The sequence below is a fragment of the Anomaloglossus baeobatrachus genome, chromosome 5 (assembly GCF_048569485.1).
Source record: "Anomaloglossus baeobatrachus isolate aAnoBae1 chromosome 5, aAnoBae1.hap1, whole genome shotgun sequence".
Lineage (NCBI taxonomy): Eukaryota > Metazoa > Chordata > Amphibia > Anura > Aromobatidae > Anomaloglossus > Anomaloglossus baeobatrachus.
Window position 1 is genome coordinate 591,777,268 of NC_134357.1, and position 15,572 is coordinate 591,792,839.

General features: G+C 43.8%; 1 protein-coding gene across 2 annotated transcripts in view; it reads right to left on the reverse strand.

The window, feature by feature from the left end:
- Positions 1-4,960: 4,960 nt before the first annotated feature.
- Positions 4,961-15,572, reverse strand: part of LOC142312504 (manganese-dependent ADP-ribose/CDP-alcohol diphosphatase-like) — a 30,620-nt gene continuing 20,008 nt past the window's right edge. The window contains exons 1-4 of one of the 2 annotated variants that reach the window (XM_075351464.1): positions 15,472-15,557; positions 7,125-7,721; positions 5,663-5,779; positions 4,961-5,495 (exon numbers count right to left, since the gene is read on the reverse strand). In XM_075351464.1, coding sequence (XP_075207579.1) covers positions 5,200-5,495; positions 5,663-5,779; positions 7,125-7,721; positions 15,472-15,490 — 1,029 coding nt within the window. In that variant the 5' untranslated portion in view covers positions 15,491-15,557 and the 3' untranslated portion in view covers positions 4,961-5,199. Of the gene's footprint in view, positions 5,496-5,662; positions 5,780-7,124; positions 7,722-15,471; positions 15,558-15,572 lie in introns of those variants that run through there. The other variant, XM_075351463.1, reaches the window with a different exon arrangement.

The following is a 15,572-nucleotide window of genomic DNA, read 5'->3' on the forward strand; positions in this document are numbered from 1 at the left end:
AGAAGATAACTACTATAATACTGCTCCTATATACAAGAATATAACTACTATAATACTGCCCCCTATATACAAGAATATAACTACTATAATACTGCCCCCTATATACAAGAATATAACTACTATAATACTGCCCCTATATACAAGAAGATAACTACTATAATACTGCTCCTATGTACAAGAATATAACTACTATAATACTGCCCCTATATACAAAAATATATCTGCTATAATACTGCCCCTATGTACAAGAATATAACTACTATAATACTGCCCCTATATACAAGAATATAACTACTATAATACTGTCCCTATATACAAGAATATAAATACTATAATACTGCCCCCTATGTACAAGAGTATAACTACTATAATACTGCCCCTATATACAAGAAGATAACTACTATAATACTGCCCCTATATACAAGAATATAACTACTATAATACTGCCCCTATGTACAAGAATATAACTACTATAATACTGCCCCCCTATATACAAGAATATAACTACTATAATACTGTCCCTATGTACAAGAATATAACTACTATAATACTGCCCCTATGTACAAGAATATAACTACTATAATACTGCTCCTATATACAAGAATATAATTACTATAATACTGCCCCTATGTACAAGAATATAACTATTATAATACTGCTCTCTATATACAAGAATATAACTACTATAATCCTGCCCCTATATACAAGAATATAACTACTATAATACTGCCCCTATGTACAAGAATATAACTACTATAATACTGCCCCTATATACAAGAATATAACTACTATAATACTGCCCCCTATGTACAAGAATATAACTACTATAATACTGCCCCCTATATACAAGAATATACCTACTATAATACTGCCCCCTATATACAAGAATATAACTACTATAATACTGCCCCTATATACAAGAATATAACTACTATAATACTGCTCCTATGTACAAGAATATAACTACTATAATACTGCCCCTATGTACAAGAATATAACTACTATAATACTGCCCCTATATACAAGAATATAACTACTATAATACTGCCCCTATATACAAGAATATAACTACTATAATACTGCCCCTATATACAAGAATATAACTACTATAATACTGCCCCTATGTACAAGAATATAACTACTATAATACTGCTCCCTATATACAAGAATATAACTACTATAATACTGCCCCCTATATACAAGAATATAACTACTATAATTCTGCCCCTATATACAAGAATATAACTACTATAATACTGCTCCTATGTACAAGAATATAACTACTATAATACTGCCCCTATATACAAGAATATAACTACTATAATACTGCCCCTATATACAAGAATATAACTACTATAATACTGCCCCTATATACAAGAATATAACTACTATAATACTGCTCCTATGTACAAGAATATAACTACTATAATACTGCCCCTATATACAAGAATATAACTACTATAATACTGCCCCCTATATACAAGAATATAACTACTATAATACTGCCCCTATATACAAGCATATAACTACTATAATACTGCCCCTATATACAAGAATATAACTACTATAATACTGCCCCTATATACAAGAATATAACTACTATAATACTGCCCCCTATGTACAAGAATATAACTACTATAATACTGCCCCTATGTACAAGAATATAACTACTATAATACTGCCCCTATATACAAGAATATAACTACTATAATACTGCCCCCTATGTACAAGAATATAACTACTATAATACTGCCCCTATGTACAAGAATATAACTACTATAATACTGCCCCTATATACAAGAATATAACTACTATAATACTGCCCCCTATGTACAAGAATATAACTACTATAATACTGCCCCTATATACAAGAATATAACTACTATAATACTGCCCCTATATACAAGAATATAACTACTATAATACTGCCCCTATGTACAAGAATATAACTACTAGAATACTGCCCCTATATACAAGAATATAACTACTATAATACTGCCCCCTATGTACAAGAATATAACTACTATAATACTGCCCCTATATACAAGAATATAACTACTATAATACTGCCCCTATATACAAGAATATAACTACTATAATACTGCCCCTATGTACAAGAATATAACTACTATAATACTGCCCCCTATATACAAGAATATAACTACTATAATACTGCCCCTATATACAAGAATATAACTACTATAATACTGCCTTTATGTACAGGAATATAACTACTATAATGCTGCCCCTATATACAAGAATATAACTACTATAATACCGCCCCTATATACAAGAATATAACTACTATAATACTGCTCCTATATACAAGAATATAACTACTATAATACTGCCCCTATATACAAGAATATAACTACTATAATACTGCTCCTATATACAAGAATATAACTACTATAATACTGCTCCTATATACAAGAATATAACTACTATAATACTGCCCCTATGTACAAGAATATAACTACTATAATACTGCCCCCTATATACAAGAATATAACTACTATAATACTGCCCCTATATACAAGAATATAACTACTATAATACTGCCCCTATGTACAAGAATATATCTGCTATATTACTGCCCCTATGTACAAGAATATAACTACTATAATACTGCTCCTATATACAAGAATATAACTACTATAATACTGCCCCTATGTACAAGAATATAACTACTATAATACTGCCCCTATATACAAGAATATAACTACTATAATACTGTCCCTATATACAAGAATACAACTACTATAATACTGCCCCTATATACAAGAATACAACTACTATAATACTGCCCTCTATATACAAGAATATAACTACTATAATACTGCCCCTATGTACAAGAATATAACTACTATAATACTGCCCCTATATACAAGAATACAACTACTATAATACTGCCCCTATATACAAGAATACAACTACTATAATACTGCCCTCTATATACAAGAATATAACTACTATAATACTGCCCCCTATATACAAGAATATAACTACTATAATACTGCCCCTATGTACAAGAATATATCTGCTATAATACTGCCCCTATGTACAAGAATATAACTACTATAATACTGCCCCTATATACAAGAATATGACTACTATAATACTGTCCCTATGTACAAGAATATAACTACTATAATACTGCCCCTATGTACAAGAATATAACTACTATAATACTGCCCCTATATACAAGAATATAACTACTATAATACTGCCCCTATGTACAAGAATATAACTACTATAATACTGCCCCTATGTACAAGAATATAACTACTATAATACTGCTCCTATATACAAGAATATAACTACTATAATACTGCCCCCTATGTACAAGAATATAACTACTATAATACTGCTCCTATATACAAGAATATAACTACTATAATACTGCCCCTATATACAAGAATATAACTACTATAATACTGCTCCTATATACAAGAATATAACTACTATAATACTGCCCCTATATACAAGAATATAACTACTATAACACTGCCCCTATATACAAGAATATAACTACTATAATACTGCCCCCTATATACAAGAATATAACTACTATAACACTGCCCCTATATACAAGAATATAACTACTATAATACTGCCCCTATATACAAGAATATAACTACTATAATACTGCTCCTATATACAAGAATATAACTAATATAATGCTGCCCCTATATACAAGAATATAACTACTATAATACTGCTCCTATATACAAGAATATAACTACTATAATACTGCCCCCTATATACAAGAATATAACTACTATAACACTGCCCCTATATACAAGAATATAACTGCTATAATACTGCCCCCTATATACAAGAATATAACTACTATAATACTGCCCCTATATCCAAGAATATAACTACTATAATACTGCCCCTATATACAAGAATATAACTACTATAATACTGCCCCTATATACAAGAATATAACTACTATAATACTGCTCCTATATACAAGAATATAACTACTATAATACTGCCCCTATATACAAGAATATAACTACTATAACACTGCCCCTATATACAAGAATATAACTACTATAATACTGCCCCCTATATACAAGAATATAACTACTATAACACTGCCCCTATATACAAGAATATAACTACTATAATACTGCCCCTATATACAAGAATATAACTACTATAACACTGCCCCTATATACAAGAATATAACTACTATAATACTGCTCCTATATACAAGAATATAACTAATATAATGCTGCCCCTATATACAAGAATATAACTACTATAATACTGCTCCTATATACAAGAATATAACTACTATAATACTGCCCCTATATACAAGAATATAACTACTATAATACTGCCCCCTATATACAAGAATATAACTACTATAACACTGCCCCTATATACAAGAATATAACTGCTATAATACTGCCCCCTATATACAAGAATATAACTACTATAATACTGCTCCTATATACAAGAATATAACTACTATAACACTGCCCCTATATACAAGAATATAACTACTATAATACTGCCCCTATATACAAGAATATAACTACTATAATACTGCTCCTATATACAAGAATATAACTACTATAATACTGCCTCCTATATACAAGAATATAACTACTATAATACTGCCCCCTATATACAAGAATATAACTACTATAATACTGCCCCTATATACAAGAATATAACTACTATAATACTGCCTCTATATACAAGAATATAACTACTATAATACTGCCCCTATGTACAAGAATATAACTACTATAATACTGCCCCCTATATACAAGAATATAACTACTATAATACTGCCTCCTATATACAAGAATATAACTACTATAATACTGCCCCTATGTACAAGAATATAACTACTATAATACCGCCCCCTATGTACAGGAATATACCAGCTATAATACTGCCCATCAGTAATAATGACAACCTCTGGACATATTTATGCCGCACACTTTGTATTTTGGAGCTCGTTGTTACAGTTTTCTCTCAGTCTTATTGGTAGATCTTATCGGTAGATCTTATTGGTAGATCTTATTGGTAGATCCTATTGGTAGATCCTCTTTCGTAGTCGTCACACCCGTTGCTGGGAGACAATCCCTCCGGTCCATTAGTACAATGATGTGTTGGAGCCATCATGCTTGTCGCGTGTTCCGCTCATCTTCGCGCCGGTCTTTCCATGGTCCTCTAGCTCTTCCGGTAGAGCAGCGTTCTCTCGGGGATCAGGCCGCGGCCCCTGAGGACCATCTTGTCTTCGTATATGTGCATGGTGCCGAACGCTTGGCTGTCAGGGGGCGTCTCAATGATGCCGTTGAAGGTGACGTGGTGGATTCCACACTGGTCCTGAAAGTATCCACCATCGTGATCGTGTCCAGAAAAATAGGCCACCACACAGGGGTGAGACTGCAGAAGGTCTAGGACCTCCAGATAGTTCCAGGTCAGACATACTGGGTCTGTGGATTTGGGGTGGACTGGGAGGTGACCTGTAATGGAGAAGACATGCTTATTATACCGTGTGTAGTGTAATAGGTTCAAGTCAGCAAGCCAACAGAGGACAAGCCACCAGATGGCAATGAGCTCACGCACGCAACGTCCTCTGGGGGCATTACACAGAGTCACACGTCCATGACTCCCACAGAAGGCGACGTACCTGCAACCATCACTTTTTCATCGTTTTTATCTGATTCTTCGAGAACCTCAGTAATCCAGCTGAGCTGAGCGGCGCTGATCCCACCATTGAACTGGACAAATCGCGTTTCTGGAAGATCTGCAACATAAAAAAAAGTAATCACAACAACACCTACACCATGTCCTCTGACAATGAAAAATACTGAGATGTTGTCACAGTCCAGCCCATCTCTGAAAGTCGACTCAAAGTTTCATGGCAAGAGCCAAGAGCAGACGTTCCTCAGAAGTTGACGTTCCTCACAAGTAGACAATCCTCACAAGTTGACGTCCCTCACAAGTTGACATTCCTCACAAGTTGACGTTCTTCACAAGTTGACGTTCCTCACAAGTTGACGCTCCTCACAAGTTGACGCTCCTCCCAAGTTGACGTTCCTCACAAGTTGACATTCCTCACAAGTTGACGCTCCTCACAAGTTGACGTTCCTCAGAATTAGACAATCCTCACAAGTTGACGTCCCTCACAAGTTGACATTCCTCACAAGTTGACGTTCTTCACAAGTTGACGTTCCTCACAAGTTGACGTTCCTCACAAGTTGACGTTCCTCACAAGTTGACTTTCCTCACAAGTTGCGTTCCTCACAAGTTGTGTTCCTCACAAGTTGCGTTCCTCACAAGTTGACGTTCTTCACAAGTTGACGTTTCTCAGAAGTAGACGTTTCTCACAAGTTGACGTTCCCCACAAGTAGACATTCCTCACAAGTTGACGTTCTTCACAAGTTGACATTCCTCACAAGTTGACATTCCTCACAATTTGACATTTCTCACAAGTTGACGTTCCTCACAAGTTGACGTTCATCACAAGTTGACGTTCCTCACAAGTAGACATTTCTCACAAGTTGACATTCCTCACAAGTTGACATTCTTCCAAGTTGACGTTCCTCACAAGTTGCGTTCCTCAAAAGTTGACGTTCCTCACAAGTTGATGTTCCTTAGATGTTGACGTTCCTCAGAAGTAGATATTACTCACAAGTTGACGTTCCTCACAAGTTCATGTTCCTTACAAGTTAACGTTCCTCAGAAGTTGACTTTGATGCTTCCAGGTGAGGTTTTAAAGGGGTAATCCAGCCTATGATTGTGATTGGCAAGGGATGGTGATCGGTCCTAACTTTTTAGACCAGAATACCCCTTTAAGGTGCTTGTATGCATTTGATCAGAGATGACTTAACCTCGCAATTTGGGCCATGTTTTTGGAACCTCTTAACTCTCGAAAGAGGGATTGTCGTGCTGAATTTCTACTGATCCTTTTGGTTTCTGGGAAAGATAAGACACCACCTAGAAGCCTCAGCTACATAGAGTGTGCATGTGTGTGAGGTTTCAGATGACAAGGTAGGGGTCAACATATACTCTAGGTGTATGGGCACTTTGAGGAATAGAGATAACACAGATATGGTGGGTCCCACCCCTATAGTGTTCCCCTTCAATACCTTTAGGACTGTTTTTGTCTTCATTCGGATTCTTCTGTCTGAGGAGCCTCGAGGACTTGACGTATTTGTCACTGGATGGATCTCGTCCAATCACACTTAAGTCATAAGAGTCAATTAACAGGAGTCGAAATTTTGAGGAAGGACTGAAGTGATAGGCATAAAACGAGTCCAGGGGGTCCCCACCATCTTCAGAAGACGTCGTCGATGTATCGGGGAGTCTGGAACTGTTCAGAATCGACTCCATTAGCTGCTGCCTGGTGAAGTTGTAGAACTCATGGTTTCCCCAGATGTGGTGGACGGGGACCTTCAGCTTTTCAATCTCGGTCAGGACTTTCTTCAGCGACGTCTCGGAGGACTTGTGTGCGACATTGTAACCGTCTATGAGGTCCCCGAGCTGGAGGATGAACTGAGGGGTGTCGGGCTCGGAGGACCACTCTCGTATAGCTCCTTGGAGTAACGATAGACTATTCCTGTAGTATCTCATCCTGGTCTTGACGTAGTTGTACCCATCGTCTATGTCGGCATACTGGATGTCGGCTATGACGCCAAACGTAAATATGGGGTCCTCCATGTCTTCATTCACGGGGGGCTCCGCTCCTGAAAGACAATATTCAGAGAGGGATTAATCATTATGCAACAAAATGGGTGGTCGCATGTAGTTCTACGATGATTGGACCCACTGGTGGGCGAGAACCAAACTCATCGCAACGCTAGAAGGCACATGCGCACTCTCATTACTAACTATGCCATGCCAGGTCTGTGCCGGGGATCCCACACACGTCACTTATCATGGCCCACCGTCACCCATGTGCCCACCATCCAGCATCACTCATGTGCCCACCATCCAGCATCACTCATGTGCCCACCATTCACCGTCACCCATGTGCCCACCATCCAGCATCATCCATGTGCCCACCATCCAGCATCACTCATGTGCCCACCGTCCAGCATCACACATGTGCCCACCATTCACCGTCACCCATGTGCCCACCATCCAGCATCACACATGTGCCCACCGTTCACCGTCACCCATGTGCCCACCATCCAGCATCACACATGTGCCCACCGTTCACCGTCACCCATATGCCCACCATCCAGCATCATCCATGTGCCCACCGTCCAGCATCACCCATGTGCCCATCATCCAGCATCACCCATGTGCCCACCGTCCAGCTTAACCCATATGCCCATCATCCAGCATCACCCATGTGCCCACCATCCAGCATCACCCATATGCTCATCATCCAGCATCACCCATGTGCCCATCATCCAGCATCACCCATGTGCCCATCATCCAACATCACCCATGTGCCCACCGTCCAGCATCACCCATGTGCCCATCATTCAGCATCACCCATGTGCCCATCATCCAGCATCACCCATGTGCCCATCATCCAGCATCACCCATGTGCCCATCATCCAGCATCACCCATGTGCCCATCATCCAGCATCACCCATGTGCCCATCATCCAGCATCACCCATGTGCCCATCGTCCAGCATCACCCATGTGCCCATCGTCCAGCATCACCCATGTGCCCACCATCCAGCATCACCCATGTGCCCATCATCCAGCATCACCCATGTGCCCACCGTCCAGCATCACCCATGTGCCCACCGTCCAGCATCACCCATGTGCCCATCATCCAGCATCACCCATGTGCCCACCGTCCAGCATCACCCATGTGCCCATCATCCAGCATCACCCATGTGCCCACCGTCCAGCATCACCCATGTGCCCATCATCCAGCATCACCCATGTGCCCACCGTCCAGCATCACCCATGTGCCCATCATCCAGCATCACCCATGTGCCCACCGTCCAGCATCACCCATGTGCCCACCGTCCAGCATCACCCATGTGCCCACCGTCCAGCATCACCCATGTGCCCATCATCCAGCATCACCCATGTGCCCATCATCCAGCATCACCCATATGCCCATCATCCAGCATCACCCATGTGCCCACCGTCCAGCATCACCCATGTGCCCATCATCCAGCATCACCCATGTGCCCATCATCCAGCATCACCCATGTGCCCATCATCCAGCATCACCCATGTGCCCACCATCCAGCATCACCCATGTGCCCATCATCCAGCATCACCTATGTGCCCATCATCCAGCATCACCCATGTGCCCATCATCCAGCATCACCCATGTGCCCATCATCCAGCATCACCCATGTGCCCACCATCCAGCATCACCCATATGCCCATCGTCCAGCATCACCCATGTGCCCACCGTCCAGCATCACCCATGTGCCCACCATCCAGCATCACCCATATGCCCATCGTCCAGCATCACCCATGTGCCCACCATCCAGCATCACCCATGTGCCCACCGTCCAGCATCACCCATGTGCCCACCATCCAGCATCACCCATGTGCCCATCATCCAGCATCACCCATGTGCCCATCATCCAGCATCACCCATGTGCCCATCATCCAGCATCACCCATGTGCCCACCATCCAGCATCACCCATGTGCCCATCATCCAGCATCACCTATGTGCCCATCATCCAGCATCACCCATGTGCCCATCATCTAGCATCACCCATGTGCCCATCGTCCAGCATCACCCATGTGCCCACCATCCAGCATCACCCATGTGCCCACCGTCCAGCATCACCCATATGCCCATCATCCAGCATCACCCATGTGCCCATCATCCAGCATCACCCATGTGCCCACCATCCAGCATCACCCATGTGCCCATCATCCAGCATCACCCATGTGCCCACCATCCAGCATCACCCATATGCCCATCGTCCAGCATCACCCATGTGCCCACCATCCAGCATCACCCATGTGCCCACCATCCAGCATCACCCATATGCCCATCGTCCAGCATCACCCATGTGCCCACCATCCAGCATCACCCATGTGCCCACCGTCCAGCATCACCCATATGCCCATCATCCAGCATCACCCATGTGCCCATCATCCAGCATCACCCATGTGCCCACCATCCAGCATCACCCATGTGCCCATCATCCAGCATCACCCATGTGCCCACCACCGTCTCATGCCAGCAGTCGCCCCCGTTGGCCCGGTGAGCTGGTTACAGTTACCTACCCTTGAGATATTAGCGTGACCCTCCCCTCCACATTACACTTATGAACCTTGTGGCCCTAAGTGAGCACAACGCCCCCATCTCCCTTGTACTGTGATTCTTTACATCCTCTTCTGACCCCATTCATCAGAACAATTCCTCACATCCTCCACTGATCCTTTCTTCAGAACGATTCTTCACATATTCCTTCAAACTTTTCATCAGTCTGATTCTTTATATCCTCCTCTGATGCTTTCATCAGAATGATCCTTCACGACTTTCTGTAATCCTTTTATTAGGATTTTTCACATACTCCACTGATCCTGTCATCAGAACGATTCTTCATATATTCCTTCAAAATTTTCATCAGACTGATTCTTTGTATCCTCCTCTGATTCTTTCATCAGAAGAATTCTTCATAACTTTCTCTAATCCTTTCACAATAATGATTCTTCACATACTCCTCTGATCCCATCATCAGGATGATTCTTCACAACCTCCTATAATTTAAATCAGGACAGTTCTTCACATCAAGTTTCGATTCTTTCACCAAAACAATTCTTTATATTCTTCTCTAAATTACATCACATCCTCCGTAATTTCGTTCATCAGAACGATTCTTCACATCCTCCTCTGATCCTTTCATCACAACAATTCTTCACTGATTCCTTTCATCAGACTAATTCTTCACATTCTCCTGTTATCATTTCATCAGGACGATTCTTTACGCTTTTCTTACCCTTTCATCGAAACGATTCTCTGCATCCTCCTCTGATCCTTTCATCAGAATATTTTTTCACATCCTTCACTGATCCTTTTCATCAGATCAATTCTTCACATTCTACTATTATATCATCAGCATGATTCTCTACACTTTTCTTATCCTTTTATCAAAACGATTCTTCACATCCTCCTCTGATTCTTCATCAGAACGATTCTTCACATCCTCCTCTGATCCTTTCTTCAGAATACTTTTTCACATCCTTTGCTGATCCCTTTCATCAGACCAATTCTTCACATCCTCCTCTGATCCTTTCTTCAGAATACTTTTTCACATCCTTTGCTGATCCCTTTCATCAGACCAATTCTTCACATCCTCCTCTGATCCTTTCTTCAGAATACTTTTTCACATCCTTTGCTGATCCCTTTCATCAGACCAATTCTTCACATCCTCCTCTGATCCTTTCTTCAGAATACTTTTTCACATCCTTTGCTGATCCCTTTCATCAGACCAATTCTTCACATCCTCCTCTGATCCTTTCTTCAGAATACTTTTTCACATCCTTTGCTGATCCCTTTCATCAGACCAATACTTCACATCCTCCTCTGATCCTTTCTTCAGAATACTTTTTCACATCCTTTGCTGATCCCTTTCATCAGACCAATTCTTCACATCCTCCTCTGATCCTTTCTTCAGAATACTTTTTCACATCCTTTGCTGATCCCTTTCATCAGACCAATTCTTCACATCCTCCTCTGATCCTTTCTTCAGAATACTTTTTCACATCCTTTGCTGATCCCTTTCATCAGACCAATTCTTCACATCCTCCTCTGATCCTTTCTTCAGAATACTTTTTCACATCCTTTGCTGATCCCTTTCATCAGACCAATTCTTCACATCCTCCTCTGATCCTTTCTTCAGAATACTTTTTCACATCCTTTGCTGATCCCTTTCATCAGACCAATTCTTCACATCCTCCTCTGATCCTTTCTTCAGAATACTTTTTCACATCCTTTGCTGATCCCTTTCATCAGACCAATTCTTCACATCCTCCTCTGATCCTTTCTTCAGAATACTTTTTCACATCCTTTGCTGATCCCTTTCATCAGACCAATTCTTCACATCCTCCTCTGATCCTTTCTTCAGAATACTTTTTCACATCCTTTGCTGATCCCTTTCATCAGACCAATTCTTCACATCCTCCTCTGATCCTTTCTTCAGAATACTTTTTCACATCCTTTGCTGATCCCTTTCATCAGACCAATTCTTCACATCCTCCTCTGATCCTTTCTTCAGAATACTTTTTCACATCCTTTGCTGATCCCTTTCATCAGACCAATTCTTCACATCCTCCTCTGATCCTTTCTTCAGAATACTTTTTCACATCCTTTGCTGATCCCTTTCATCAGACCAATTCTTCACATCCTCCTCTGATCCTTTCTTCAGAATACTTTTTCACATCCTTTGCTGATCCCTTTCATCAGACCAATTCTTCACATCCTCCTCTGATCCTTTCTTCAGAATACTTTTTCACATCCTTTGCTGATCCCTTTCATCAGACCAATTCTTCACATCCTCCTCTGATCCTTTCTTCAGAATACTTTTTCACATCCTTTGCTGATCCCTTTCATCAGACCAATTCTTCACATCCTCCTCTGATCCTTTCTTCAGAATACTTTTTCACATCCTTTGCTGATCCCTTTCATCAGACCAATTCTTCACATCCTCCTCTGATCCTTTCTTCAGAATACTTTTTCACATCCTTTGCTGATCCCTTTCATCAGACCAATTCTTCACATCCTCCTCTGATCCTTTCTTCAGAATACTTTTTCACATCCTTTGCTGATCCCTTTCATCAGACCAATTCTTCACATCCTCCTCTGATCCTTTCTTCAGAATACTTTTTCACATCCTTTGCTGATCCCTTTCATCAGACCAATTCTTCACATCCTCCTCTGATCCTTTCTTCAGAATACTTTTTCACATCCTTTGCTGATCCCTTTCATCAGACCAATTCTTCACATCCTCCTCTGATCCTTTCTTCAGAATACTTTTTCACATCCTTTGCTGATCCCTTTCATCAGACCAATTCTTCACGTTCTCCTGTTATCATCAAGGTGATTCTTCACCCTTTTCTTTAAACGATTCTGTGCATCCTCTTCTGATCCTTTCATCAGAACGATTCATCACTTCTTCATCTGGCTCCATTTGTGATCCAGTTGTTTGCGTTCACAGGATCGCCTACTGCTGGAGGTTCTCACGGGTCCAATGTCCATGAAGGGGCGCTATGCTGGAGGACGGGCCAATCAGCGAGCGCAGATATTACCGCCATATAGACCATAGTATAAGGCCATCTGCAGATGAGACCTTAGGGCCAGTAGCCCCCCGAGCCGCACCGTGACCCTGCACTGCCGGACTTACTAATATAAAGGCCCAGTAGCCCCCGAGCCGCACCGTGACCCTGCACTGCCGGACTTACTAATATAAAGGCCCAGTAGCCCCCCGAGCCGCACCGTGACCCTGCACTGCCGGACTTACTAATATAAAGGCCAAGTAGCCCCCCGAGCCGCACCGTGACCCTGCACTGCCGGACTTACTAATATAAAGGCCCAGTAGCCCCCGAGCCGCACCGTGACCCTGCACTGCCGGACTTACTAATATAAAGGCCCAGTAGCCCCCGAGCCGCACCGTGACCCTGCACTGCCGGACTTACTAATATAAAGGCCAAGTAGCCCCCGAGCCGCACCGTGACCCTGCACTGCCGGACTTACTAATATAAAGGCCCAGTAGCCCCCGAGCCGCACCGTGACCCTGCACTGCCGGACTTACTAATATAAAGGCCCAGTAGCCCCCGAGCCGCACCGTGACCCTGCACTGCCGGACTTACTAATATAAAGGCCCAGTAGCCCCCGAGCCGCACCGTGACCCTGCACTGCCGGACTTACTAATATAAAGGCCCAGTAGCCCCCGAGCCGCACCGTGACCCTGCACTGCCGGACTTACTAATATAAAGGCCCAGTAGCCCCCGAGCCGCACCGTGACCCTGCACTGCCGGACTTACTAATATAAAGGCCCAGTAGCCCCCGAGCCGCACCGTGACCCTGCACTGCCGGACTTACTAATATAAAGGCCCAGTAGCCCCCGAGCCGCACCGTGACCCTGCACTGCCGGACTTACTAATATAAAGGCCAAGTAGCCCCCCGAGCCGCACCGTGACCCTGCACTGCCGGACTTACTAATATAAAGGCCCAGTAGCCCCCGAGCCGCACCGTGACCCTGCACTGCCGGACTTACTAATATAAAGGCCCAGTAGCCCCCGAGCCGCACCGTGACCCTGCACTGCCGGACTTACTAATATAAAGGCCAAGTAGCCCCCGAGCCGCACCGTGACCCTGCACTGCCGGACTTACTAATATAAAGGCCCAGTAGCCCCCGAGCCGCACCGTGACCCTGCACTGCCGGACTTACTAATATAAAGGCCCAGTAGCCCCCGAGCCGCACCGTGACCCTGCACTGCCGGACTTACTAATATAAAGGCCCAGTAGCCCCCGAGCCGCACCGTGACCCTGCACTGCCGGACTTACTAATATAAAGGCCAAGTAGCCCCCCCGAGCCGCACCGTGACCCTGCACTGCCGGACTTACTAATATAAAGGCCAAGTAGCCCCCCGAGCCGCACCGTGACCCTGCACTGCCGGACTTACTAATATAAAGGCCAAGTAGCCCCCCGAGCCGCACCGTGACCCTGCACTGCCGGACTTACTAATATAAAGGCCCAGTAGCCCCCCGAGCCGCACCGTGACCCTGCACTGCCGGACTTACTAATATAAAGGCCCAGTAGCCCCCGAGCCGCACCGTGACCCTGCACTGCCGGACTTACTAATATAAAGGCCAAGTAGCCCCCGAGCCGCACCGTGACCCTGCACTGCCGGACTTACTAATATAAAGGCCCAGTAGCCCCCCGAGCCGCACCGTGACCCTGCACTGCCGGACTTACTAATATAAAGGCCAAGTAGCCCCCCAAGCCGCACCGTGACCCTGCACTGCCGGACTTACTAATATAAAGGCCAAGTAGCCCCCCGAGCCGCACCGTGACCCTGCACTGCCGGACTTACTAATATAAAGGCCCAGTAGCCCCCGAGCCGCACCGTGACCCTGCACTGCCGGACTTACTAATATAAAGGCCAAGTAGCCCCCGAGCCGCACCGTGACCCTGCACTGCCGGACTTACTAATATAAAGGCCCAGTAGCCCCCGAGCCGCACCGTGACCCTGCACTGCCGGACTTACTAATATAAAGGCCCAGTAGCCCCCGAGCCGCACCGTGACCCTGCACTGCCGGACTTACTAATATAAAGGCCAAGTAGCCCCCCAAGCCGCACCGTGACCCCCACACCCACCATGGGGTATTAAGACGACACAGACCCTGGGGGTCTAAAAATTAACCCTTTCAGTAGACAATAAACCTGGATAGTGCACGTATGTGACAAGTGACGACGCGGCGATACGGAGAGGACGTGCGCAGCGTGGCAGGGGTTAATCCTGCCCGGCGAGGGGGGACAAGGGCTGGTCTTACCCGGCATGTTGTGTGACATCAGGGGGAAATGCTTCCTTGTCACAGCCCACCCCCCACGTGATCCCGCCCAGGCACGGACACCCCACCCTCCGGGGCAGGCG